Raw genomic sequence first — 26,743 nt, 5'->3', positions numbered from 1 at the left:
TACATCAGGGCTTTTTTGATGGAGAAAATGTAAGACTTTTTGAAATTGTCACTTGAGTAAATGAGAAATTTTGCAGTGTTTTTATAGTGGTGGTACATGGACCATTTTGGTAGGATGTCAGTTTTGCAGCATATCCCTTTTTCCACATGACATCTCTGCTCCGTCATGCAAAACTAACATGCAAGTGTGCAGTGCTTGTGGTGCTTTTAGGCAAAAGACCCCATTACACTGGTCTCAGCAGAAAGCCAAAGCTTAACAGTAAAAATACACCTTTATTGCAAATGCTTTGATTTCAGCTTCACCAAAAAACTCTTAGCATTCAACAGCTTTGTTTGCCAAGTAGCTTTAAACTCTTAGGACTATCACAGTTTCTAGTTTTTACTCCATCCTTTTGTTTTTTAATATTCTATATTATTTCATCATGGTTCCACGAAAAAAAACCTGAAAATGGTGCCCTACTTTTGTTCAGTGTTTCACGCCCAAATTTTCCTATATTTTAAGATTTTCTTTTGGCTTTGATCTGGGAAAACAGGATTTTCTAATAAACCTTCCTACATATCTTTCTCCAAATGCCTTCAGAATCACAGTGAGTGAGAACATGTAGGCACAAATCAGAAATGAATGTGGTACCTAACCTTTACTTTTGGACATGCTTCTGATTATTTCAAATCCTCCTGTACTCTATAATTACTATCAGAGAACGTGGCAGTCAGTTTCATAATAAGATGAAAGCAAAGTACTGTGAAGCCCAGAAACACATAATTTTCCTCTTTAAAAAAAAACCCAACAAACAGCTAAAATACCTCCCTTACAAATTAGGTGACATAGAATTTAGATTGAAAATCAATGCACTATTTATGTTTCAGTCATTTCAGTGCAGATCCTTTGCTAAGGATAAAGTCCAAGTTACCTCTTTTAAGCAACAGCAGTGCTTAAACAAAGTGCAGAGACAACTTGGTTCAATGGAACAATGCAAGGAACTCACATCTAACTGTCTACAAATCTAAAATGTTGTGGTCATCTATTATCCCTTCCCTTGTTGCTCAGAGCACAATCTTGGGGCATGAAAACATGTTTTAGCCTATAAGGTTACTTCTTCTTTGGTAACTTTAAGCTCTGGCTCTTTGCATGCCCAGAGTGGTTCTGCATTGATGCAGAGAGATGCCTAAATACCTGCCTCCACTAAAAGCCCTGAAAGCTAAGTATTGCTACATCAAAGTACCCCAAGGAACTCAATTTGTTAGATATGATCGTAGCCCGCCTCAAGTGCTTGCAGAAAGCCTGGAGTGCTTTCCAAATTGTAAGTGTGGAGCCACCTTTTTCATTAAGTCATAGCTTTTAAAGCAGAGGCACACAGAAAGGGCTTGACTTAACTCCATCTCAGCTGAGGGCATGGCAACTCAAGCTTTCAATAACCATGAAAATGCTCAGGCTAGTACATGAAAACTGTTCCCCAGAGGGTACTCTTAAAAAACTGAGTCAAGTAAAAGACACAGGAGTTTATAAGTGGATCAATTTGATATCCAAACCCACCTATTTTGAGAAGTACCAGAGATCAGTCACACTTAATATTACCAGACATACATGTGTTGATTCCCAGATGGCCCAAACTTGTGAAATTGTCTTTACTTTCTGTTTGTTGTACTTACTCTGACTTGCAGTACATTTTGCAGCCTTCTTGCGTGTCAGCTGTTCCAGATACAGAGGGTACACTGAGCACTCCCTTGTACACCAGCACCTGGTCCCATGGACTTGTTTTAGAAGTTATGTACTTGACTTTCAGACTGCTCTGGTAATGCATGTCATATTTATCCTAATGGGTTTGAAAACAATCCTGGTGTAGGCCTGTGGAAGGTTTAATGACTATTCAAGAAGGATGTTTTGAATATTCTTAGAGACAGTTTTACACAGCAGATAAAATTGTGTCCCCCAGAGGGAATGAAAAGATTCTGAAGTTATTGCAGTTACTTAGATCTAGATATTGAATTTCCTTGACTGTGTTTTAACTTCAGCTTGCCTGTACTGCATTTACAGTGTATCATACACACACATCCTCCCCAGTCCATAATGTCTCCCACTAAGCCTGTTATATACTAACAATTGTAATCTTTTCTGCCAGTAGTTGCTTTCTTATCAAAACCGTCAAGCTGTGTTATGAGGCAGACTGCCCTCACCCTTTTACAACTCCACAAATTGATTAGCTCTCCTTGCTCCAATACATTGTTCTATCCATCTCCATATTACACTCATGTTGCACTTTCTAGAGGTTATCCTTTTTCTGTATTATGGCATCACACAGAAATCTGGATTTTTTCTGCAACACCTTGCATAATGTTAGTGCAGAGTATACATACAATGTCATAAGAAGAGAGGCACTGTCAAGGAGACAGAGATGTTTCCATATAGCAATTTGTCTGGTAATTTATTCCTTGGGCAATCATGCCTTTGATTGGCATGATGAAAACAAAGGTAGTAAAAGCTGGGATTTATAGACACCAGGAGACAGGCTATAAAGCTATGATGCTGATGTTCTCAGCTCTTAGATCACTGTGAGGCTGAGCAGTACATCACACTTCCAATTACCTCTGGCAGTTTTCGTATCTCAACAACAGCCACCAGAAAAGGAAAGGAGTCAGCAGTAAGTGCTTATTATAGGAGAACTGGATGGCAATAGTCTTTACTTTGTTCTTGGTCCCTGTGGACTCAAAGTACATTGAGGCAGAAGGTTTGAGATGGGTTTGAAGCAAATCTGGGAGGCAGGGAGCAGGGGATGTGCAATGTTGAAGTTGTTGATCCACTTTTTCTGGTGGCTGCTAATGTGAATTGTCCCAAAAGCAGAGATAAATTCCACTCTTTCCCTTCCTCCCCCCATCCTATGAATGTAAGATTGACCATACTTTCCTGTTCTGCTTCAGGGCAGTGAGGAAATAGAGCAATGTTAATAAAGTTTGCAGATCAGCATTTTGTGGAAGTGTTGCATGCTGTACATTTATACTGTGAGAGGCTATCTTGTGTCTGATTTATTATCAGACTTTCAGTTATTGTTCTTTTAACTTGTTACATACCTGTGGTGTGCAAACCAGGTCCTACAGTATCCACAGTCTCTGTATGTGGGTTTGAAGTCAACAGACCTCTCACTATCCAGAGCTCCTGCCTCTACTGGCAAAATTCATCCAGAACCAAACTTTTTACTAAAATAAATATGCAAAATCTCATTAAATTCAGTGGAGCTGTGCCCATTACAAGAGCAGAGGTTTTGGCCTCCTGTGCCCATTTTGCATATTTTGGCAGGTGACATGCAAAAGCAGAGGTTTTCCTGTAGGAGAGATCCATGAATTTTCTGAGGCTGGGACCTCATCCCTCACATAGGTAAAGCAGGTGGTGACATGGAGAAGTTTCTAATGAGTAACCTTGAGAAAATGATCTGTCCAGCTCTTATCCAGTCAGCTTACTTTGAGAGAAGCTAAACAGAAAATGGGGATGGGGGGTGGCAGAACTGTCTTACAATGATCTTTTTCTGACAATTTTATGTAGAATCAGAGGAAGTCAATTAAAGGAAAGACCATTTCCATGGTCTATTTGTTGGTGTGTTTTTCTGCACAGATCTGTATAAGCACACCTGGAGTTCATGTATGGAATGATGAGGTATTTTTTTAAAGGAGAAAAAATGTGATTATTCATGTTGGCAGTAAGGCATGTCCTTGTGTAGAGAGTTTAGAGCAGAGGAACAGTGGGTTGGATGTGACCACCACCTTTCATTTAACTTCAAGAAACCACTAAACCTCCTTCTATATGCACAGAAAGCTGAAGCTGTGAGGTTCCTCATCTTAGGTTTTGATACATACAAGTCAAATAGAGGTAAAGGTCTTTCATTAGTCAAAGTTTTAAGTGAGTTTCAGTGTCCATAGGGGAAAAGAAAACACTGAGAACAGATTAAAGAGTTAAAGATTAAAGAAACTGATAGGAACAGTTCTAGAAGCATTAAGAAAAAATTTGGAGGTCTTGTGGGTAAAGTGGAGAAGACTGGGGACATTCTTCTGGCTTTTGTTTTTTCTGCATCATGAAAATACACGTTTTTACATTTTTTTGAAAACAAATTACATCACTGGTTCTTTCACCAGTCTCCATACCTGAAGTACTGTACATTTTGACTGTATGAAAAGTTAATGGTTTCACATTAATTTTGTGATTAAATAAAAGCCATGCAAGAAAGTGGTAAAGCTGTGATGAGGCATCAAATAGAAACTTGAAAGATAAAAATGGTGCTCCTTTTTTTATTTGAATTGTTTGAAATAACCCTGTCAGAGATGCTGCCAGCATCCACACCTTTCCTGCAGAAGGTTTTGGTTGCAGGGTAGCATAATTGCAATGCAGCTCCCCTGACAGCTGGCGTCCAGCTCTGTGAGGGTTCACATCTCATCTGCTTTTGTTGAATCAAGTGTGTGTGATATTGTGAAGGTGGTCTGAAAACTGGAGGATAAAAAGCACTTGAACAGGCAGCAAACCCTTTTTTCCTTTGGAAAAAAACCCAAAAGCCCAAGTAAATAACAGAAGCTGTGTCTCTCACTGGCTATAGCATTTGCTGTTGTATTAAAATTTCCAGGTCACATGCTGAAATTGTGTGGCCATCACGTGTGCTTGACCATACAATGTGTGATGGATCTGACACTGGTTTCACTGATCCCCCTGCTCTGGAGAGCAGGGGAAGAGGAGGCTGCGGCTGATTCTCCGCGTGATTTGCTGGAGGGCAGCGCTAATGAGAAACCCCTAATGTGAAAAAAAAGGGCTTGTAACTGGGGGGGGGGAAATCCAATGAATGTTTAAAAAGGAAGATTCAGCTCAGCTGTTCCCATAGGGAGTTTGCTGACCAGCTTTTTTCCTTTTGATATCACTGCAGATCAGCAGTTCACTCTGTACTACAGACCTCTCTTCTAAAGCCTGCCAGCTCTCCCTTCCAATGATTTGACAGAACATTCTTGCTGTAGATATGCAGACATGCTGAATTTGTGAGACCAGACACTAGATTTTTACTATTAGCAAGAGAATATTTGTCTTTGATTCACAAGGATAATAATTTAACAAACAAGTAATCAGAGGAAATAGATTTCAACAATGTGTTTCATCAACAGGTGCAATGTGGTATCTTTTAGAGTCGAACAATAACCTTCAATTTCTACAACAACATAACATTTTTATAATAAAAAGAAGTTTCTATAGAGCAGTATATCAATAGATTACATATTTTTGTATCCTGCCTTCTAAAGCAGCCCCATTCAGAGCTCTGACTGAAGAAAGACAGACAAACACAGCGATGTCAAAGAACGTGGTCTGCACCACCCCATGGCAGCACAGAAAATATGTTTTCTTTTAGGTTAGTGAGATATAATGACTTCTATCATTAACAGAAATGTTGATTAAAATCAGACCATTCATTAATTTGCCTTAACAACAGGGTATAGGTAATGCCTTTTGAATAAACAATTAAAAGGAAGGAAAATATTGGACATAATTGAGAAATATTGATAAACAACTGCCCTTTATGTGCTGTAAATGAAATTTAGCTAAGCATGATCTTTCTTTGTTACTGTGATAAACAGAAAAATTACAATTAGGTATAATATTTTTTCTTAATAGCTTAAATAATTAATAGCAAACAAAGAAATAAAAAAGGCAAAACATCCCATCAATTAAAAAGCCCTGTTGCAGATGAGGTAATCCTCAATCTCTGTGGAATATATGTGCATTTTTTCTTCTACTAGACAGGTTTATCTGAGGAAAAAAAGAAAGGCAGGGCGAATTTAGACCTGGAGAAGTGAAATTTAAAGCAATACCTGAAAAAGAGTTAATAATATATTCTAGGTTATCTTATTGCTTACATTGTAGTAACCTAATTTATTTCTGTCTACCTCATTCTTTAATTAAAGGTATAAACTAAGCACAATTTAAGAACTATATCATGTCAGTTCACATTACCTACATTTCTTGTTTGTATCTTGATACTGCATCATTCCAAATAACAGTTTGTGAATTAGACTTTGGATTGTCAGCCCAAGGAGGTGTTTTCTGGCTGTTATCAGCATTGTTTATTTGTGAAAGGTTCTGTTCACGCGTCCTTTCATGTTACTGCTTAAAAGACACTCATTCACATACTTGAAAGCATAGGTATCTTTAAATATTTATGGAACAAGAGGAATTTAAAAAATCTTCCTCTAGAAGACTGTTAGTGGGAATTTGCATGTTGAAGTACGCATGTGGCAGGTACAAGCAATGTTTAAACTCACAGAACAATTTAGACTCATAGAACACCCCAGCTTAGGAGAGCCCTCCAAACTGGTCCAGCTTTGTGTGGGAAAGGGAGCCTAGATGAGATTATTTAGCACCCAGTCACGTCTTGAAAATCTCTGCTGACCCTACCATGTCTCTGTGGAGTTTGTTCCCACTGTAAAAAATTTCTTTCTTTATTGAGATGAAACTTTTCCCAGCGTAACTTGTGTTCCTTGCCCCTTGTCTTTCCTCTACTCCCCTCTGATGAGACACCACCTGGAATACTGCATCCAGCTCTGGGGCCCCCATCGCAGGAAGTCCATTGAATTATTGAAGCAAGTCCAGAGGAGGCCACAAAGGTGATTAGAGGAAAGAAACACCTCTCCTGTGAAGAAAGGTTGAGAAAATTGGGAGTGCTCAGAATGGAAAAGAGAAAGCTCTGGGGTGAGCTTGTGGCAGCATTTCAGTGCCTAAAGAGGTCTACAGGAGAGCTGGAGGGGGACTTTTCATAAGGGCATGTGGTGATGGGACGAGGGGTAAGGGCTTCAAACTGGAGAAGTGCAGGGTTAGATCGGACAGTAGCAAGAAATTGCTCCCTGTGAGAGTGGTAAGGCAGGTTGCCCAGGTTGCTATGGATGCTCCATCCCTGGAAGTGTTCCAGGCAGGTTGGTTGGAGCTTTGAACAACCTGGTCTAGTGGAAACTGTTTCTGCCCATGGCAGGGGGCTTGGAACCAGGTCATCTTCAAGGTCCCTTCCAATCCAAATCCTTCTGTAATTTTATGATTCTATAATTCTCCATGTGATTTCTGTTAAAGAAAGACCTTCCATCTTCTTTATATCTTTCCATCACATTAACTGATGGAAAACTGTGGTGTGGTCAGAAAATGGTAAGTTAAATTCACCTGCTCAATGCTGCACTGGGAGGGAGTGTGGCAGAGGCCTTCAAACCTTCAGGGAAAGCTGTGAACAGGGAGAGAAGTGCCTGCTCTCCTTGCTGTTTGGTACCTTTGGCAGAGGAGATGGCTGTAGTGTGTGCCAGTGCAGCTGCTGAAGGACAGGCATCCAGTGAGTGCAGGCACAGTGAGTGAGTGTGGAGTGAGGCAGGAGCTGTTGAGCTGTGCCCACATCCCAAAGGTTACACCAAAGGTGCCCTTCCCTCTGATGCCCAGGATTTAGTGTGTGTGCTCAGTACTCCTGCCAGTAGCCCTGCATGCCCCAGGAGATGGCTGCTGTTCTGTCAGTAAAGGATGGAGGACTGCTGCAGAAAGTTTTCACTGTGAAGAGGCCTGACCATGACTTTTAGATGATTAGCTCTCACTTTAAATGTAGAACCTGCTTTTAGCATCGACTGTTCCCATTTGTAATTTCCCTCATCTGTTCTGCACTCTTTGGGACTGTTTAAGCCTGCCAAGAGAAGCATGGTCCCACTGATACACTTCAGGATTTCCTCTGAAGCCTTTTGTGTCTCACTATCTGGGAAATGTTGAAATTGAGAGGTTTTCACTGCACACTCCTGTTTTTCAAAGAAAGTTTCAGGGAAATTATTCTCAGTCCAAAAACTGGGTGGTTTTTTTTATTTTTTCTGATTTCACAAATACAATGCTTATTACTTATGTATCCCACATGCAAAAAGTAGTTTTCTAAGAAGTAAAATTCTTGGAATAATCCAAAAATCTTTCTTTCTTCAAAAAACACATGGAAAGACAAAGAAGTTAAAAGGGGCTTGATCTTTATTTCATAACAGTGCCCTTAGTGCTAAATCACACTGAGAAAGCAAGTAACATGTGATGGGTTCAAAGGGAGGAAACATCAGATAACATTACATAAAATAAAGGTAACAGTATCTGGAATGTTTTTTCCAGAGCTATGGAAACAGTTGACGGTTCTGCTTCTTTGCTTGGTCCAGACATTTTCATTAGGAAGAAGATACAGCTGTATGTCATACAGCTTTGGTGCATGCTGCATCAATTGGCAATGAACAGTAGTGTATCCTGCCCAATCCCATCATTAGTCCACAGAATTGCAACTCTTCATTACCTGTATCCTTTTAGGAAGTGGGAAACTTGACTTTAGTCAAGTTTCTTTGGGTGTTTCTTATACAGGATTTTTGTTTCTTGGTGACATAAAGTTTAGTTTCTAAAATATATTTTAATTTGAAAATCTGAAGGTCCTCTCACAAACAGTTGGTACACTTTTATTTTAACACATCTTCTCTGGACCTATTTCTTGATGTCTCTGAAAAAACCCAAACAATCAAAAATTGCATTTTTTATAATTTCTTTAGGAAATTTCTTTCCAAGGGTATATTGACAAGAAGAGCGAGTTTCTTGAGCTGCATGCAAAATGGGGGTTTGGGATTTTTTTTCCTTCAAAGGCATATGGGACTCTCTTTTCACAAAGTTAACAGTGGCCACAGGGGCCAGATTTTTCATAAGTATTCTGCATGCAGAAAACCCCTAATTTATTTAGACAGATTAGACAGATTTAATAAATCCAGTCAACTTGTGTGTTATGAACAGTCTTAATATCTCAGCCTGAAATGACTGAATTAAAGTGTATGTCTAGACTTCAGGCAAACTACCTTCCTGGAGGTGAGGACCAGATGGAGTGGTGTGACTCTCTTTTGGCCCAGGTTTTCTTCCCATAGCTTTGAAATATGCATCAGAATCCAGGAGCAGTGCATTTGAGTGTATGTTGAGAGCAGCAGCTCTCCTGAATTCGTGGAATTGGCATTGACAGTCTTACCCTGTGTCTGATGTATGAAAAGCCACTTGAATATACTTGCTCTTGGTAGAAAGTGCTACCTCTTCCTCTTCCCTCTGCTAGATTCTGTCCTAGTACATCAGGGCAAAGTACTTGCAGGTTGATGTGTTCTTGATTTTTCTTTTCTCTGTTGGCAGCTCCTAGACTGTTTTGTGATCCCAGTGGTGATACTCCTCTCCTGGTTCTTCTTACTGGTACGATACAAGGCAGTTCATTTCATTGGGATTGTGGTCTGCATTCTGGGCATGGGCTGCATGGCAGGAGCAGATGTCCTCGTTGGGAGACAGCAAGGAGCAGGTAAGAATGAATGGGTTGTGTGGCCAAGTTCTGTTCAGAGAAACCATTGACCACTGTGTGTCAGACTGGGGCCAAAAAAAGGGGGAAATTTGGCAAGAAAATCTGTACCTTCATGAATCCAAAGCACTGCACTATTCAGAGTTGTCTCTTTGTCAGAGGGGCAGAAAGGGGTCACCACTTACAAGTCAGCAGTGCTGCAAACAGGTTTCTTGAGCCCTGTGTCTTACATCCTTCTGCAAGCTGGGGGGACAAGCTAAATATTTGTAGTTTTGTTCTCTTTTGGCTTAGCTGTTGGACTGCAAACCTCAATAGCTTCCTTTCCAAATTGGATGCATTTCTGAGTCGTAAGCACCTCTCACATCCACTATGTGCTTACTTCTCAACTTGGCTTGTTTTTCTACAGAGGTGGGATCACTTGGTAGGTGCTAAAACCCACTGAATCTGTATATTACCAGTTGGGTTTTGCACACAGTCTCGTCCTAAAGTTTTGGGACTTTACGGTAACATTTTTGAAAAGAACCTCCTTGTGTGTAAAATGTTCTTTTTTTCTGTATGGCATCATATGAATAATGTGTGTGTATCTATTAATGCAGACTAGACAGAGTTAGATTTCATCGATCACCTTCCCCTGTCACATTGATTTCTCTAGTGCCAAGCCAAATGATGTGGGAAGGCTGGAAATTCTTTTCAAAGATTGTCAATTAGGCACAGTTTTCATTCTTAATTAAAAGCACTGAATTGTGAGCAGAGCATAATACTCTGGGATTTAAAATTCTTGAGTCAGCTTTCTGAATACAAATGCAAGTGCTGTAAAAACTGCATTTGCCAGAATGCTACTAAATAAAACAATGGAGTTTGTAACAGTGCTCACCATATCTCCCTACCCCCTTCTATCTCTCTCCTTAAACCTGAAAGGAGACTTTTATTTACTGGTCTCCTCCAGAAGTAGCCTTGCCCCAGCTAAAAATGAAATAACATACTCTGTACTATGTAACCAGCCAGCCAAGGCTGTGTTGGGAATGGCTGATTTCCGAGGGATTGAGATTTCAAACCAGGGTTCCAGAAGAAGCATCCTGTGTCCCAGCAGTCTAGAGAATGACATGCTTGAGCAGGTGAGCTGTGGATCAGCAGGAGCAGGCGGGGCAGGGGAAGCAGACAAGGAACAGATTGAAGAGCACTGACATTTTGCCATCCTACTGCAGTGATTAGATGTTATGTGCCATGTTCATTATTGAAGCATGGGTATAGCTGTTAAGTAAATTTGCCCAGAAAAATTTGTGAACATGCATTATTGCCTTTTAAATTGGACCTACACATGAAAAACTTTGTCCATGCTCATTGCTATGCAGAGAGACTGCAGCTTTTTTACTTTTTTTAGTAGCATAATGATGTTATTAATGATGCTGTCTTTAACAGGGTAAAATAGATCATCTAGTTTAATTTCTTTAAAAGGCTAAAAGTACACATTAGAATGTACAAATAAAAAGAATTAATGGCAGGAAGAAAAGAAAAAAATTATTGAAACTCTTCATTAAGAGGTTGTACACCATTTCTAGGACTGGAAAAACTAAAGTAAGGAAGACACCAAAAGCAATGATACTTCATTAGTCCTCAGTAAATGTCTCTGTTTATCTTATATTTTAGGGGACAAGAACTATTGATACCTGTGTGCCCATATTGACCTCACTGCTTACTGTATTAGAAGAGCCATAAGGCTCTGCTAGGTACCCACAGCATAAGGCAATTTAGCCTGCCAACACTTACAGTAAGGGAACATGAATTTAAAATGTATCACTGAGAGTTTAAAAGGTATTTTCCAAACTGTCTGCAGGAATTAGGTATAATGTGCACACATGCTTTCAATTTTCAATTGTATCCTCACTGATATTTTGCACATTACTCAATGGGAAAACAATTACTATAAAATATTTAGAGTTCTATCATCTTACATGCATAATGAAAAAAAATGATTCTGAACTATAAGTTACTTTCACACTTCTGTTCCTGCCATACACAGGTTAAACCACTCAGGTCTAAGTGTTTCATCCAGATTTTTCAAAGCACTTCCTTACTTTAACTTATATCAGTCTCTGGAAACCAGTCACATCAGTCCTGCTACTACATATATCAGTGTTCAATTTAAAATGGGACACATTGAGAGTGATTTTTAGGTATTATGTTCATCAGTAACTACAATCAAACCAAAGAGAAATGCCTCTTAATGGCAGGGGCTAGTGCAAAAATGTGACAAAGAGGCCTATTGGGAGTGTGAAAAGAAATCATGCCAGAACACAATTCACATTTTTGAAGATTTGTGTTGCACCATAATGCTATAACTAGTTCCCAAAACACTAACTCCACTCTGGACCATATGACTTTTCCACAGAATATCAAATATTATAACAATCATTAATATAAAGCTTGTTTTGCTAGGCTATGCCTTGTGTGTCTCCTGAAGAACGACCTACACCATTAAATTGGTGAAATATAGCTTTATTATCCTAAAAGTCTTTAGAATGCACCTAATTAGTTGATACATGTTTTTTTAGCAATGAAATGAGTAGAGGCATGTGGATATTACAGGCATGAAAATAAATCTATAGGGATATGTCAGTCTTGGGGGAAAGTTCCAGAGTCTCAGCCTCTTGAGGAAGAAAAGGCATTTGACAACCAGAATAGTAATTGCTAAGAAAGAAAGCAAAAACATATTTTACAACATTTTTACACCAGTATATGAAGTTTTGGTGCACTAACTCCTTGGGTGCCATGTATTACTCTAGTCACTGCATCTCAAAAAGAAGTCATCAGAAAATAAACCTGTATAAGCTATGGAGAAAGATGAAAAAGCTGTTCAAGGGCATAAAATGGATTCAGATGAAGAGACTGTAGCCAGACCGGGACATTCCATTTCTCAGAAAAGACAAGAAAGAGACCTGTGAAGGTTTATGAAGTCTTCAGTGATATGGAAAGGGTCAATACAGAGTGATTTTTAAATATTTCTCAGAAAATTATGGGATGACTCATACAATTTTGAGATATCCAGACTAAAAGTTAAAAGCATGAAGTACTTCTTAATAGTACACCAAAAACATACAGATTTTACACAAATTGATGAAGGATCCCTCAAGGTTCATCAAATTTGATGGCCTAATGCGACTTCTATCTCAGAAAACGCCTGATCTACTGAGAACTGGCTGATAGAAGTCCCCCTGTATTTCCCTATTTGTTTGTGCTCTCCTCAGCCGCCCTGTGCTGCTGAGTACCCGAGGAGGTCCCGGTGTCAGTCTGGTGCTTTGAACAGAGCTCAGCTCCCTCTTCTGGGAGGGCCCTGAAGGTTGAGGTGCACGCTCAGCATGGGAAGAGCCCTTTGGGAAGAGCTATCAGGGTGTGATGCTTGAGGCCATCCCATCTGTGTGAAAATGCTCAGCCTCTGAGCTGCTTTTGTTTCACAGATGCAAAAGGATGATATTTTTGTCCCAGCAGGAGCTCTAAGGTCAAAAGCTTTTTCAGCAATACTTCCCTGAAGTGTCAGTGAGTAGCTGCAATAAATACCAAAAGAGTGAGCTCAGTGAGGAATCAGTGGAGCCACTGTGAAATGTGAAATGCATCAGGGGTATGAAGAAGTTCTGTAAAGTCGTGATGGCTATTTTAAATTAAGAACATCTTCCATTACTTATTGCAAAAGAAGACTAAAATTGTTTTAACAGAACAACCAAATCATAAAAAGATAAATGGTCAAATATAAACATGTTGCCAGTCAAGAAATTCAGTCAACGACTGGATGAGTATGTGAAAAACAATTGTAGTAGTATTTGCTAAATACACAGAAGCCTCATCTCATCTGAGCTGAAAAATCCTGGAAACTAAGAGAGTATTACTGGCAATATTTTACATTTTTCTCCATTCCTATTGTCCTTAAACCACTTATACTTTTCTGGTGCTTGTAGCCAGTGTTGGAGACAGGATTAAAGAACCCTTGGTCTGTCCTCTTATGACAGTTTTTATTATCGTAAGTTTCTTCCCCATAGAAAGCACTACAGTTTGGAATGATAACTGAAGGCTTAAAAGAACTCCTTAAAGAAAAATATTGAAAAGATAATTTTGAACCAATTAGAATGTTTGGTTTCCATTTTTATTTACTGCAGTGTATATTTTAAAGTCAATTGAAACAAAACTTTAAAAGACCAAGACATGAAAAGTAAATCATGGTATTTTAAAAGAAAACAGGATTTCTTTAAAAAAAAAAAAAAGCGTAGTACTTCAGCATTTGTGCTGAAACTTTTCAAAGAAAAATCCATTATAATCCAGCATTTCAGAATATGGTTCTGCAGCAATATCTGACAGCTTTGTGAAGCTGTAGCTCTTGTAGAAATAATTTAACAAGCCATATGTGCAGAGGGAATTGCATGCACCAGTTTGCAAAGCTAGGGCCTCAGTTTTCAAGCTGGAACTTGATCTTGATCAAATGTCACTGCAGCTCTCCCCAACACCCAATAATAAAATCTTCCAAGACTTAAAAAGATTTCAAGCAGTCTTTCATAACAAAATGTTTTAGTAATTCTGTATACCTGGAGGTATTGAAAATACATCTTCTTGTTCTTTGCATGCATTAAGGACTGCTATGTTAATTGAACCTCTTTTAGAAATCTGTCCTTATCATCACCCTGTCTACACCCCATCCTTCCTCCTCCCTTTCTTGTCAAACAGCTCCATGTGAGAATGAGGTCAATATTAGGTTGTAATGATTTCTTCACCCATTTCACAGGTACACAGAATTTTTCAGTTGTCCTCAGATCTAAGTACTGAACATGTTTCAGACTGGTTAAATTTCAAGATGAGATGCAAACTGCTCTATAGAGTTGAGTCATACTCTCTCTGCAAAAAAAAGAAAAAAGGTAGTAATAATAAAGATAAAAGGATCAGTCTCTGAAGAGTGCCACTTGGATTCTATACTTTTTTCTAGAAGTTTTTCAGAATTTTTTGGCTTCTTCTTTTTACAGCAGGGAATGTGCTCTCCCTCTGTCTGACTGAGGTGTATTGAATGAAAACTGTTCAAGTGATAGAATATTTGCATTCATTTTATTAAGCCAGATAAGAGCTACGTAGTGAGTGAGGAATGAAATCTGTAGGGTAGAACATGCAATGGTTTTGGACAGAAGATGGTTGTTTTGAGGCATTCTGATTTTTTTTTCTATTTATCCCTAGGTGAAAATAAACTGATAGGGGACCTCTTAGTCCTTGGCGGAGCCACGCTGTACGGCATCTCCAATGTCTGTGAGGAGTACATCGTCCGAAACCTGAGCCGAGTGGAGTTCCTGGGCATGATCGGGCTCTTCGGCTCCTTCTTCAGTGGAATTCAGCTGTGAGTGGGCAGGTTTGAGCTCACTAAGGCTCAAATAAGTGCAGCTGTGGCCTCTATTGAGATACATTAACAACTCCTTCAAAATTAGCCCTTTCCTGTGGAGAGCAGGTGTCCTCTAATCTTGGAATTTGCATTGGTTTTCATATTTCATATTGGTGATTTGAATAATAGCACAGATTTTTACCCAAGTACTCTAATTCAAGGACCATTGTCCTTGAGAAGTCACTTAAAGAGGGAGAGGACATGTCACACCATCTTGCTGCTGGAGGACAAGTGGATGCTTCACATATTATTCTGAACTGTGAATAACAAAATCTACAGCTTCTTCTGGGTCTATTTCATACATTTAAAAAATCCCCTTGATTTCTAAAGAGGTAGAAAACACATCCAGTCAGAAAGTATTTTAATTTGCTTGTTCTGTAAAACTACATTATGATATGGAGGAAATCATGAAAGGCCTTTAAGAAAATGGTGTTTTCACTTCAAAAATATTTAGCACATAGGATATGGTTGCATGGATTTCAGGATCTATGGACTCTGGTCTATATCCACATGTACCTAATGAGCATCTCAACTGCAAGGCTAATAGCTGGAAGGTGGCTTCCAATGTTGCAGTACTGTGACTGATGTAAAAGTAGCCCTGCAAGATTGCTGCATTTTGTGCAGGACTGTCTCTGGTGCTTTTAACACAGAATGACTTTTGGCTATTAGTCCACAACAAGTTATTTCTCTACAGATCTAAGCTACTCTGCTTCTAAGAACAGGGACTGATCAAAAAACTCACAGCCCACCAATTCCTATTTCAATGGTTCTATTTTTTTTTTAGCTACAGAGCTTAATATATTTATAAGGGATCTGAACAAGTGTCTTAAAATTATTTCTATTAACTAGTTGCCATACAAGAAGTTCCCTTTTAAAAGAATATGGAATTGAAGAGCATACAAATGTGCCTAGTATCTTTGGCTGAAGCATTCTTTTATGTTTGTGTTTAAGTAGATACTAACATTCTGAGGACATCAAAGCAGTGCCCTTGTCTTGCTCTATGTATGTAAACTGTCATGTAAATGTCTCATACTCCAGAATTCAATTGTTGTGTCATTCCTCCCTCTTGACCCAAGCAGTTAGTCACAATTCAGGGTCTGTGAGCTGTTCTGCTCGTGAGAATCTGGTTTTGGAATAAGGCATCTTTGTATAAAGAAGAAACAACTGAAAGGAAACAATAAGAAACCATTTCTTTGCTGAAAACCCTAAGGTTTTCTATTCAAACTTTGGCCCAACTTTGGTTCACTCCAACAGGTTTTTCTCCAGCAGCCTCTGCAGCTTTTTGCTGATAGTGCTTTTTGGGCACCTTCTGGAGATTCAACCCCACTTAGTTCATACCTGTGCCTTTTTCTTACCTTTACCTGTAATGAATAGCAGAAGTCACAGTTATGTATTCACAGAGATTATATCTAACTAAATATAACACTTGCATCAAAGAGAAGCCAATTCCTCATGTTAAATTTGCAGGCTCTTTCTTTTAAAAACTTTTATTGCACTTTGGTGCAATATAGGACCTTTAGATCCTCTCAACTGAGGGAGTCTCAGACTGTAACATAAAATAAACACACATAATGCCTGTTGTGCAGCAAAGGAGGAAGAGCTAAGGTGTCAGGGGAAACAGTGAATTAATGAGTTGGCTGATTACCCAGACATGGTGGAAAGAGTTTAGTATGTTGAGTATGATTAAAGCAGGGAGGAAGAATAAGAGATTAGTTTACGAGAGCTGGGGATGTCACAATTACCCAGCAAATGGAGATAAGGTTATCTGATGGAATCACATAATCATAACATGGCCTGTTTTCTAATGCCCTCCTGAAGGTGATTCTGGTTCAAGCTCCAGGCTGCTTAGGAACTTGTTCAGTTGATTTCTTGGTATCTCCAAGCATGGAACTGTCAGTCATGCTGGGCAGCCTGTTCCAGTGTTTGACAGTTTTTTTCCTTTGATATTTAATCAGTTTTCCACGCTGCAATTTGTGTCCATTGTCATTCATCCTTTTGTTGTTCACCTCCAAGAAAAGAATGACTACCTTGTCTGTAACAACCCTGTTATGGTTTGACACTGGCACAATGCCAGTGCCCCCCGTGAAAATTCCCCCCTCCCTGGCATCTGCTGTGAGGTGGTACCTGGAAATAAGCAAAGCAGGCTCCTGCTTAAGGAAAAGGGAAAAAAACTTTATTAACTAAACTACAAAAACTAAACTACAAAAGAAAAAGGAAAAAAACACAAGGAAAATGAAAACTACACAGAAACACTTCCTCCTCCTCCTCCCACCAAATTCCCAGTACATTTACATTTCCCGAAATTATCCACACTCGGTCTGGCACCACCCTTTAGAAAAATCAAATCTTCAGCTCATGAGGGGTAGACGGAGTCCTTCCTTGTGCCACGGACTTCTTGTCACAATCAGCAACCGCCCGGAGTCCTGCTATCTCGTGACATCTCCTTTCCATGCCAAGGTGCTCTCACCACCAGGCATGGGATGGGGCAGGGGCCTGCCTTCAGGGCCTTTTAAGAATGCCTCGTCTCGTTCCAAGCAGAGTACAGTCACAATCCTGGGACCTTTGTCCCCCCCATTTCTTCTATACCCCCTGGGGCCGAGGGGTCTCAAAACCAAACTCTCTTGACTCCGAGCCTCCGCTTCCCCCTGCAATGCAGCCTCTGTATCACCAGGAACAGTCCATGAATGTACAACAAAAGAGTCCAGCAAGATTGCCACTCCATCTTCCTCCATTCCTTCAACATCTCTCTTTCCCTTTGCCAGACCTCCCTTACTGGCCTGTTTCTTCCTTCATCTTCCACTCTTATCCCTTTCCTAGGAAAGGTAATGTTCCGTGAAGTTCTCATTATCCACAAGGGTTAAAAGCTCTCCCAGGCGGCTGGGCTGCTCACTGCCCCCCCTCTTCTCCTCCCAGCCGTGCTGCCGGGAGCATAGTTATCAAGTTTCAAGGTAACAGTCCAAGCCCGTCTCCAAAAGGGGGGGGTGGGGAATAAACAGGTCGCTCGATGCTCCCCCACCCTTCCGCCGAACCCGGGCCTACCATAGATGGGCCACGTGGCTCTCCCCTCCCCCAGCCCAGCCAGCAACTGGGCCGGGGAAGGGAGACGCAACTCCTTCCCGCCGGAAATCCCGAGAGGGCTCTAAAGGACAAGAGCCCTGCTTTTAACTCCTTGGGTTTGTAGTCTCAAGAGGCGGACCCAGTGCCCCACTGGTCAAACCAGGTGCTCATCTTAAAATCCGACCACCCATTGGTAACCACAGCAAAAACAACATATCCCAGATGTCCCATTTCCAGTCAAACCACAACATACCCATACCCATAGTTAAGATGGAAAATTTATTGTTGTGTCCTCCTTTCCCCCAGCTTAGACTTCTCTTCTTCATGCTAAGCAAACCCTGCTGTTTCAGCACCTCCTCTTATATCCTGTCCTCAACCTGCCTGACCGACCATTGTGATGGAATTCCACTGTACTCTCTTCAATTTGTTATTGTCTGTCTTGTTCTGGACAGCCCATAATTGGATACAGGACTCTAGCTGCTGTCTCACAGATCACATCCTTCAGCTTTCTGGCCAGACCTTTACTGACACAGCTCAGAATGTTGTTGCCTTCCTCTGCTCCAGGGACACATTGCTGACTTGGGTCCAGGTTAATGTCTGCCAGGACTGTAAGGTTTATTGCTGGAAAACAATTTCTATCCAGTCAGCTCCCAGCCTGTACTGTTTCATTGTGTCGCTCCACCCCAGTGCAGGAGTTAATACTTGCTTTCCTTGAACTTCATGAGGTTTCTTCTTGCCCTTTTCTTTAGACAACATTGTACATAGTCCACACTTCTAGTCCATACCTCTTGAGTTTTGGAAGATCTGTAAGGAAATCATGTTGGAAACCTTGCTAAAGTAACAGTAGGTTACACACATACTCTCATTCATTTCCTGTCCTTTATTTACTGATCCAGTCACCTCATCATAGAAGGCAGTGCTCTTGGGAGCACTGTACTGGCTCTTCCCACTGGAACCCATCTTCTTCATTTCTTGCAAATGGCTTCTGGGTGGATTTGTCCTATAATCTTCCCTAAGGTTAGTATAATCTGGCTGGCCAGGCTATACTTTTTGTTCTGTGTTAAACTGAATGTTGCATTTGTCTCTTTTCAGTCATCAGGGACCTCCTCCAACTACCACAACCTTTCAAAATCATTGTGATTCCAATTCTTCAGTGCCTCTGGCATCACTAAATGGCCATTTCTGACAGAGTTTCTCTCACTCCTCTTTTTTCACAGATCATAAGGAATCACAAGCCATAGCATATTGTTTTATACATCTTTTGTATTGGCTATGCAATAATATGAATGCAATGTTCCTACGTTTAAGTTATGTGAAAATTTTTTTTCCAGACCAAGAGATGTTGCAGTTTGTTTTCATTATATTCTTCAGGAATTACTGATAAAAGAAACATATGCCTTATGCATGCAAAAACACCTATAATTTAGTTATTTTGCAGAGAATATAGTCTTATTATTCTGTACACAGTATTAGATTTGCCTCACATCAGCAGCAAGCAAATTAAAATTTCCAGGATGCAACTCTTTAGACTAGATTAATCTGGAAGATGCTGAGCTCCTGTAGTTTTACTATTAGATTTGGTCTTCCACATACCACCTTTCCTACTAGATACTTTGTTTTTCAATCTGTATAATTCCGTGTTTTATACTTGTTTAAAATAGTGTCCAGACCAGCATGCAGAGTTCTGCACAGCTGGATTTATCTGGAAATCACACAGACAGGGAAAGCAGTTACCTGCACGAAGACCTAGCTTGGGAGATATCTTATCTCCAAGGGTCTGTTTGCCTGGATTGGGAAGAGCTGACTTGTTGCCACCTTAGAATTTTATGGATCTGTGACTTTGATGTTAATGTACAGAACAAGATTTACAAGATACTGAGAGTAGAATTTAGCAGGTTTGCCCATCCTTTGCTTATTTTCCTAACTTTCCCTGCTATGACTATTTGGTTTCTCTCAGTGTGTAACAAATCACAGGATGCTTCCCAAACCAGACTGTGATATCTGTTTATTTTACACTGCAGAGCTACTCTGAAGTGTGAATAACTCAGATAGATATATTATTAATAATTAATATTAAGAATATTAAGTCAGAATATTAATATTAGAATATTAAGTCAGAAAAGTACAAGAGGACTGAACGTTTAGGGGAATGGGCATGTAGAGCAGGTATATCAAGAGCTGGAAATAAACCAGGAGAAATTGTATGCTATCACATCTGATTACTACCCTGAAGATCTTTCAAATACACAGGCACAGGGATAATGCCAGAGTAGATTAGTAAACTCTTGATTGCATTTAGTTCCTACAGAGATTTTTTGTTAGGTTATCTTTTTTATAAGGTTATTTATGTTGTTTCATCCAGCATTTGAATTCAATGAGTGGAAGTAATTTAACTTCTGTTCTCTTACATCAAATTTTGCCTTCTCTTCTAGTGCAATCATGGAACACAAAGAGCTGTTGAAGGTCCCCTGGGATTGGCAAATAGGTAAGAACACACTTTCCCTCATGGAAGATGGTTGCTGAAGGAGGTGTGGAGACAGCCAGCATTTGGGGAGGTGGGCACAGAGTTTCAGGGGAGCCAATGCTTGTGACTTTTCCACTGGTTACTACCAAAGGTTGAGCCTCATGACTGCTCTCAAACAATCTGTCCTCCATTGCTGTGTTGTGCCTTCCCTGCACAATTAGGTTAAGCATATGAATGCTGTAAGATAACCATTCAGACAGCCATAAAGTTAAAAAATAGTGTGGTTCCAGTTTTAAGATTCAGTGCCACACTGGGGCAATAAATGAGGCAGTCATTAAGAGCCAAACCTTTCCAAAGAAAGCTAAGGAAAGAAAATGGAGCCTAACAAAATAACCTAAAAAAGTACTTGCAGTGCATATTATAGCCTCATAAATTCACTTCCAGGAGGAGCATTTTGTATGGAAGTGATTTAATTGCTTTCCAAATAGTTTTGGTGGAATAAAGCAGATGTGTCCTTTAGACAAGTTTTGGGAGCATCATGGCCAATGAAGCAGTTATGGTGTTCTGCCAAGCAGGGGATTGCATTTTCCATTTCAGTTTGGAAGCTGAGTTTATGAGTGCCTTCTAATTGGTCCAGTGAATTATTTGGTTTAAAAGCAAATCGATATCTAGGGGAGTCCCTATAATCACTCCTTCACTGTTGATGACAATAGAAGAAATAAAAGAATACTAGTAGCACAGACCTGATTGATTGCAGAGGACTCAAGCTTTGGCAATCCATTGACAGCAGCTCTTTACCTAGTTTCAGATTGAACATCAAAATGACAACTCAGAAGTGTGCAAAAACAACTGATTATGTGGGGACTCCCTGAGGGGAGGGGATACAAATTGTGGAATACAGTTGGTTTCTTTAAACTTGGTTTGCAATTTCCTTTCATCATCTTAAACCTTGATAAATACAGCACATTTTTCAAAAAACATTGCACCTAGAAATCTTGGAAATTTGATGGTTGAGCTGTAAAACTACGTGACAAATCAATTTAAAGTATCCATGGAGAGACACACTCAACTGTGTACTAAAGTGTATTGGCCTTCTTTAATCTTAGATAGTTAGCATAATTGCATCAGTGTTTGTTTATATTTCATGACAAGGAGCTTAGGGACATAATTAATCTGGTACTGATGATACCAGTGGTCATAGTGAATTAATCTACTGTCCATGTAAATGTCGTGTAGTTTTCCATGAGATTTCTCTTCAAACTCAGTATCAGTGAAATGTGCTATTAAAATAAGGTCTTACTTCATCTGTGATGCTGCCAAGATGTCCCTGAAAGTTGATTACTAATTCTGAAGAGTCCTTATGCTTCACAAGGCTGAGATCATCTTAGCAAAACCATCATAGATATGAACTTGTTTTGTTAGAGCAATAATTGGAAATGTGGTGTAGTTGAACATGGATTAAATGGTGACAGTTCTGTAGTTCTTCCCTGGCTTCCACTGCACCTGGTGTACTTCCCATTGCATTGGCAGTGATACAAGATTGTCAAAAAGTGATTGACAAATCTGTATCAGGGAGTTCACAGCCTTGTTCTGGGTAGTTATCCACTGTGACAGGCTCAAACCTGCAGTCCAGCAGAGTTAAATCATCAGCCTTCTGAATGGTGCTGATAAAGTCACAGCAGGCAACCTAATAAATAAATCAAGGTGGCCTGTTGCCATCTGCCATAATTGTGCTTTTGAGATGAAATGAGCTAGCTTTTAACTGATGCAAATGATTTTTGAATATAAAGATCTAAAGCCAATCTGTTATGTCTATCATGTTTAAAACAGGCTGTGTCCCTCCTGGTGTTAATTTTGGAAATTGCCCTGATACATATCATCATCTTCACACTCACTGTGAATCACTGTAGCTCTGTTTGTATCCTTGAAGGTTTAAGTATTAATACTTGCTGACAACCAGACTGAAAGGAGGATGATTTTACAGTTTTGAGAGAGTGGTATCATATGAGACCATGACAAGTTTTATAGTGATAGATGAAATACTAACAAATAAACTCACATCAGTTTTATGTAAGAGAAAAGCCAGTTTGTTGCTCCAAGGAAGTGTCCTTTGTTACCAGGGGTTTGAATATTTCTGAATGGTCTTTGTTCCAAGGCAGTATGGAAGATCATAACTGATTCCATGTCATGCCAATTAAACATTTGCTTTTGGAGTAAAAGCACAAAGGCAACATTTGTACATCATGGCACCATGCAACATTCAACCACCTTGCTCAGGAACAAGAAGTTCTCAAGTCAGGTTGGTCTCTGTCCTGCTTGGGCTGTATTAGAGTGGTCCCTAGGGACAGATCCTGCCTCTTTGTGTGAAGACACCAAGTGTAAAGAGAAATGGAGAAATGCTGAGGGACTGGGGCTCGTTCAGCCTGTGGAAGAGAAGTTACCTGCAAGGAGGTTATCAAAAGGACAGAGCTGGTGCATGGCTCTGCCAGAGGTGCATGGCAGGAGGCTGAGAGCTCAAATGACAGATTCAGACTGGATATAAAGAAAACCACCTTCACACTGTGGGCAGGCAGGCAGCAGAGCAGGTTACCCAGAGAGGTTCTGGAGTCTGCTGGGACTGCAGCACTAGAGGCGATTCCCAAGGCTGCTGTTTGCACTGCATGGGTACCTGAGGAGGCTGAGGCTTCAAGCTGTTGACTTAAATCATATTTTCAGTCTCAAAATTGGCCCTCTAAGAAGCATATATATCTGGAAATCATATTATGTTAATTTAATTTGTTTATTGTCACTGCTAAATGCCACCCAACTGGTGGATATTACATATATTTTGAAGCTGTAAATGAAATGCCACCTCTGCTAGGACAGCTACAGCTTAAGCAATTTTCCACTGGAACTGAAATGCCCTTTGGAAAAGCAACCTGTGAAGCTGGCTGTCAAATAATGTGAACACCAAGGCAGTACCATAAAATTACACTGTAAGTTGAGTGCATAAACCAGCAAAGCTGTGTTAAATCCAGACAGCCAGACACTTGGTGGACCAGCTGGTGATTTGCAGACTGTATTTGACAATTCTGACTTCTGATCCAGAATGGCTTTGGTGCCTGACCTGTTCTTCTTAAGCCTGAAAGAAAAGCTGGCTTAGTGCTCCTGTATGCAAAACAGTTTCCCATTGACCAAAACTACACTCCACATGGTGCAATTATTTGCCTGCTACAGAAGAGTCACAGAGTTTAAATAAAGCAGCTTTCAAGCACTGCCTAAAACTTAATTGTGTTACCAGTATACAATGCACACCTTATAAATTTGCTGCCTATGGGTAAAAGCAGTTTTTGCTATAATTGTCCATATTCTGAATATAAATTCAAAATTCTTTATGGTGCCATAATATGTATGGACACTGATAGTTTGTGTCTGCTATGTTCATTTCAGTTGAATGTACACTTCAGTTCATATGCTTCCAAAAGACTCAATCTGTCACAGCTGATTTTTGTCCTTTAGACAGCTTTTCTAAAGAATTTTTAACTAAATGGATCCACATACAGATATATGGCCATTATATGGCTTTTTTTTTTTTTCTTTTATCCTTTCTAATCCCTTTCAGGACTTGAGCAATCAGATTTTCTACAACTTTTAGTCATTAACATGTTCTGAAGAACTGGCATGAGTCTAAATTTAGGCTTATGCACATATCAGCTGGGAATTCTGCAGCTTACAGCAGCCTAAGAAATATCATTTGCATGAGAGCAGATGAGTAAAGTGTTTGCTGTTTTTTTAACTTCATATTGATTAATTTGCCTTGGGATTTATCAAGTAATAACTGAAGCAATGAATTCTTTCCCAGTAAGTTATTTAGGTTTTTTAATTAATTTAGATTTTTACTGTAATGTATTTTTATTATATTAGTGTCTAACAATCTAATTTGTGTGAGGCAGTCTGTAAACATGTAGCAGGAAAGAATTTCAGCTCACAAAAGTTTTATCGAGGAAAGCAGACAAAAAGGAGTAGAGGAACAGAAGTGCAAAAATCTGAAGTGATTTTCAGTTTTGGTGGCAAAATAGGTCTGGGATCCTTGACGCTTGAGTGCTGTCCTCATGCATTCATCCATTTGCTCTGAAAATAATATTGCATTCATATTTTGAGTCCATTCCCAAAAAACACTGTGTGCTCCATCCAACTCAGCTGAACTCACTTGGTGCTGGGGACATTCAGCTCCTGCAGAGACTGAATTTGATACATTCAAATGCATCATTATGTCCAAATCTAAGTAGGACATGAGGTAGTCACTGGTAGTATAAGACACCAGCTTGAAACAACTCTGCTACTATGGAGACCCCAAAGGACCCCATGTCCAGTGTTGATATGGTTGTCACTGTCTGTATATGTGTACATTATTAATTTGAATTTTTCTTTAAAAAGCATTATTCTTTCTTTTCGTAAAAGCACAACCTTTGGAAGAAGGTTGTCCCAGCAAAGTCATTTCTGCAGGCTGTAAGGTCACTTTGCCTCTTGTTTCTCTTCTGCAGGCTTGCTGTATGTTGGCTTTAGTGCCTGTATGTTTGGCCTCTACAGCTTCATGCCAGTGGTCATAAAGAAAACCAGTGCTACTGCTGTCAACCTGTCCCTGCTCACAGCTGACCTGTACAGCCTCTTCTGTGGATTATTCCTCTTCCACTACAAGGTATGTGAAATGAGAGATGTGTTTGGTAGCAGCAGTATGCCTCAAGAAACATCAGTTAAGGACAAGGAAACAAAAGAGGCCTCCAAGCTTTGCTAGGTCTAAACAGTTAAAGTGCAAGTTGATTTTTTTACTTCAGGCTTCCTACACTAAAACAATTTTTTTTTATTATTTGTTTTCTGAGAGAGCTCATTTGGTCTTTTTTTTACAAGTTTTAAGATTTGAGTACCTGCTTATCAGCCGCTGTATCATTAATTTCATGTTACCTATCAAAGGTTACCTTCAATTGCAGTGAACAGACCTAATGTGGCAGCATGAAGGGAGGGACTCTTCCAAAATTCCCACAGACTTTTTTTTTTTTGCCTGGCAATAAGGTTGTTTCATTCATACTGATTCTGAATTCATAACTAAATTGTTCATAAACTACACCTTTCTCTTAGCCAGACCAGTGGCTTGCCTCGTATTGTAAATGCCAAAATGTGCAGCATATTTGTGTTTAAGTTAAACTCTGACCTCCCAGGTCCCCTAATGTTTAAAGCACCATGTGGTACAGGACCACATTTGACCTCCAGTTATGAGGAATGGCACTTCATTATTCACAAGTATCCCCCGCCAGTGTCCATCCTGTGAAAATACCATTGCAGTGCTGGAAGCAATTGCTTTCTACATCATTTATTCATGGGAGGGAGGTTACTTGATAGCTAAATTGTGTTAGAAGTGTTAGGCAACAGAAAGCCTTAAAATTCTGAGTGTCTAACCAACTTTAATCAGATTTTGTTCTAGAAATAGTACCTGCATTACTCTGAATGTGACAGTGAAAGTTCAAATCTTCAGAGTTCAACACAAAATTGTTTGTCATTGCTGTCTTTTATTTTGGTTTTGTGGCTTTGAGAATTTAGCAGGCACAAGAAAGCAAGAATAGAAACAAAAATTTGACTGAAAACACAATGTAGGGATTGCCTGCTGCTTTGCAGCTCTGTCTCATGGTGATATCATTTCTCCTTCTTTCTGCCTGATGCTTCAAACCCCAAGTGTTTGACCTTAGGTGTTATCTGAAAACTGTCTCCTGTAAATATTATTATTTGATACACACAGACAAATATATTTAGGGGTATTAGTCCACTGTTTCTAAGAAAAATTAGTAAATTACACAATGAAAGACAAATGTTATTCTGAAAACAGTGGCGGTGGTGTACTAGCAAAATCAAACTCCAATAGAGGGAAAGACTCAAAAGGCAGCAGAGGGTGAACAGCTCTGTGCTCAGCATTGCTAAAACCTAACAAAAAAGGCAATTTTGCAAACACACACTCCAAAGTTCAGACACTTGAAAGGCAAAAGGTGAGTTAAAGGTTTAATTTCTTCCTTGTATCTGATGGATACATTAGCAGAGCCAGGAGGGCAGAATTTTCAACTTTACTGACCCCCATCACTCTACAGTAAGTGCATGTCAGCTCCCACCCATAATGGCATCTTGGTCTCCCTCCAAAACCTGTATGAGAAAAGTGTCCAAGAGTAGAAGGCTCAGAACAGGGAGGTTTTCTGGTTGAAAGCATCCATCTCAACATGTGTCCTGGTAAATGGGTTGAGTTCCACATCTGAAGTAACTGATGGTCCCCTCTGTCCCTTGCTCTAATTATTAGAAAACTGAAAGTCTCATCCCCCTGTGGTTACTGTATGTATCATGCTGTTGCTTTCATAAACACTTATCAATTACTGAAACCTATCCAGGTTTTATTACCTCCACTGCTGTCCTTGGAAGACCTTCAGAACATTACTTCTCCAACAGTTACAAACCTCCTTACCTTATTTCCAGCATA

At 39.8% G+C, this 26,743-nt stretch overlaps 1 protein-coding gene across 1 annotated transcript in view; it reads left to right on the top strand.

The window, feature by feature from the left end:
* The window catches only part of SLC35F1 (solute carrier family 35 member F1), a 230,400-nt gene that overhangs the window by 183,848 nt on the left and 19,809 nt on the right, over positions 1–26,743 (top strand). Inside the window, exons 4-7 of the mRNA XM_054280219.1 lie at positions 9,166–9,325; positions 14,531–14,687; positions 20,219–20,271; positions 24,774–24,928. Coding sequence (XP_054136194.1) covers positions 9,166–9,325; positions 14,531–14,687; positions 20,219–20,271; positions 24,774–24,928 — 525 coding nt within the window. The remainder of the gene's footprint in view (positions 1–9,165; positions 9,326–14,530; positions 14,688–20,218; positions 20,272–24,773; positions 24,929–26,743) is intronic.

Source organism: Melozone crissalis, unplaced genomic scaffold (assembly GCF_028551555.1).
Source record: "Melozone crissalis strain CALT ecotype California unplaced genomic scaffold, PUWL_Pcris_2 ptg000027l_1, whole genome shotgun sequence".
Taxonomy (NCBI): domain Eukaryota; kingdom Metazoa; phylum Chordata; class Aves; order Passeriformes; family Passerellidae; genus Melozone; species Melozone crissalis.
This window is presented reverse-complemented; position numbering and strand designations above follow the sequence as displayed.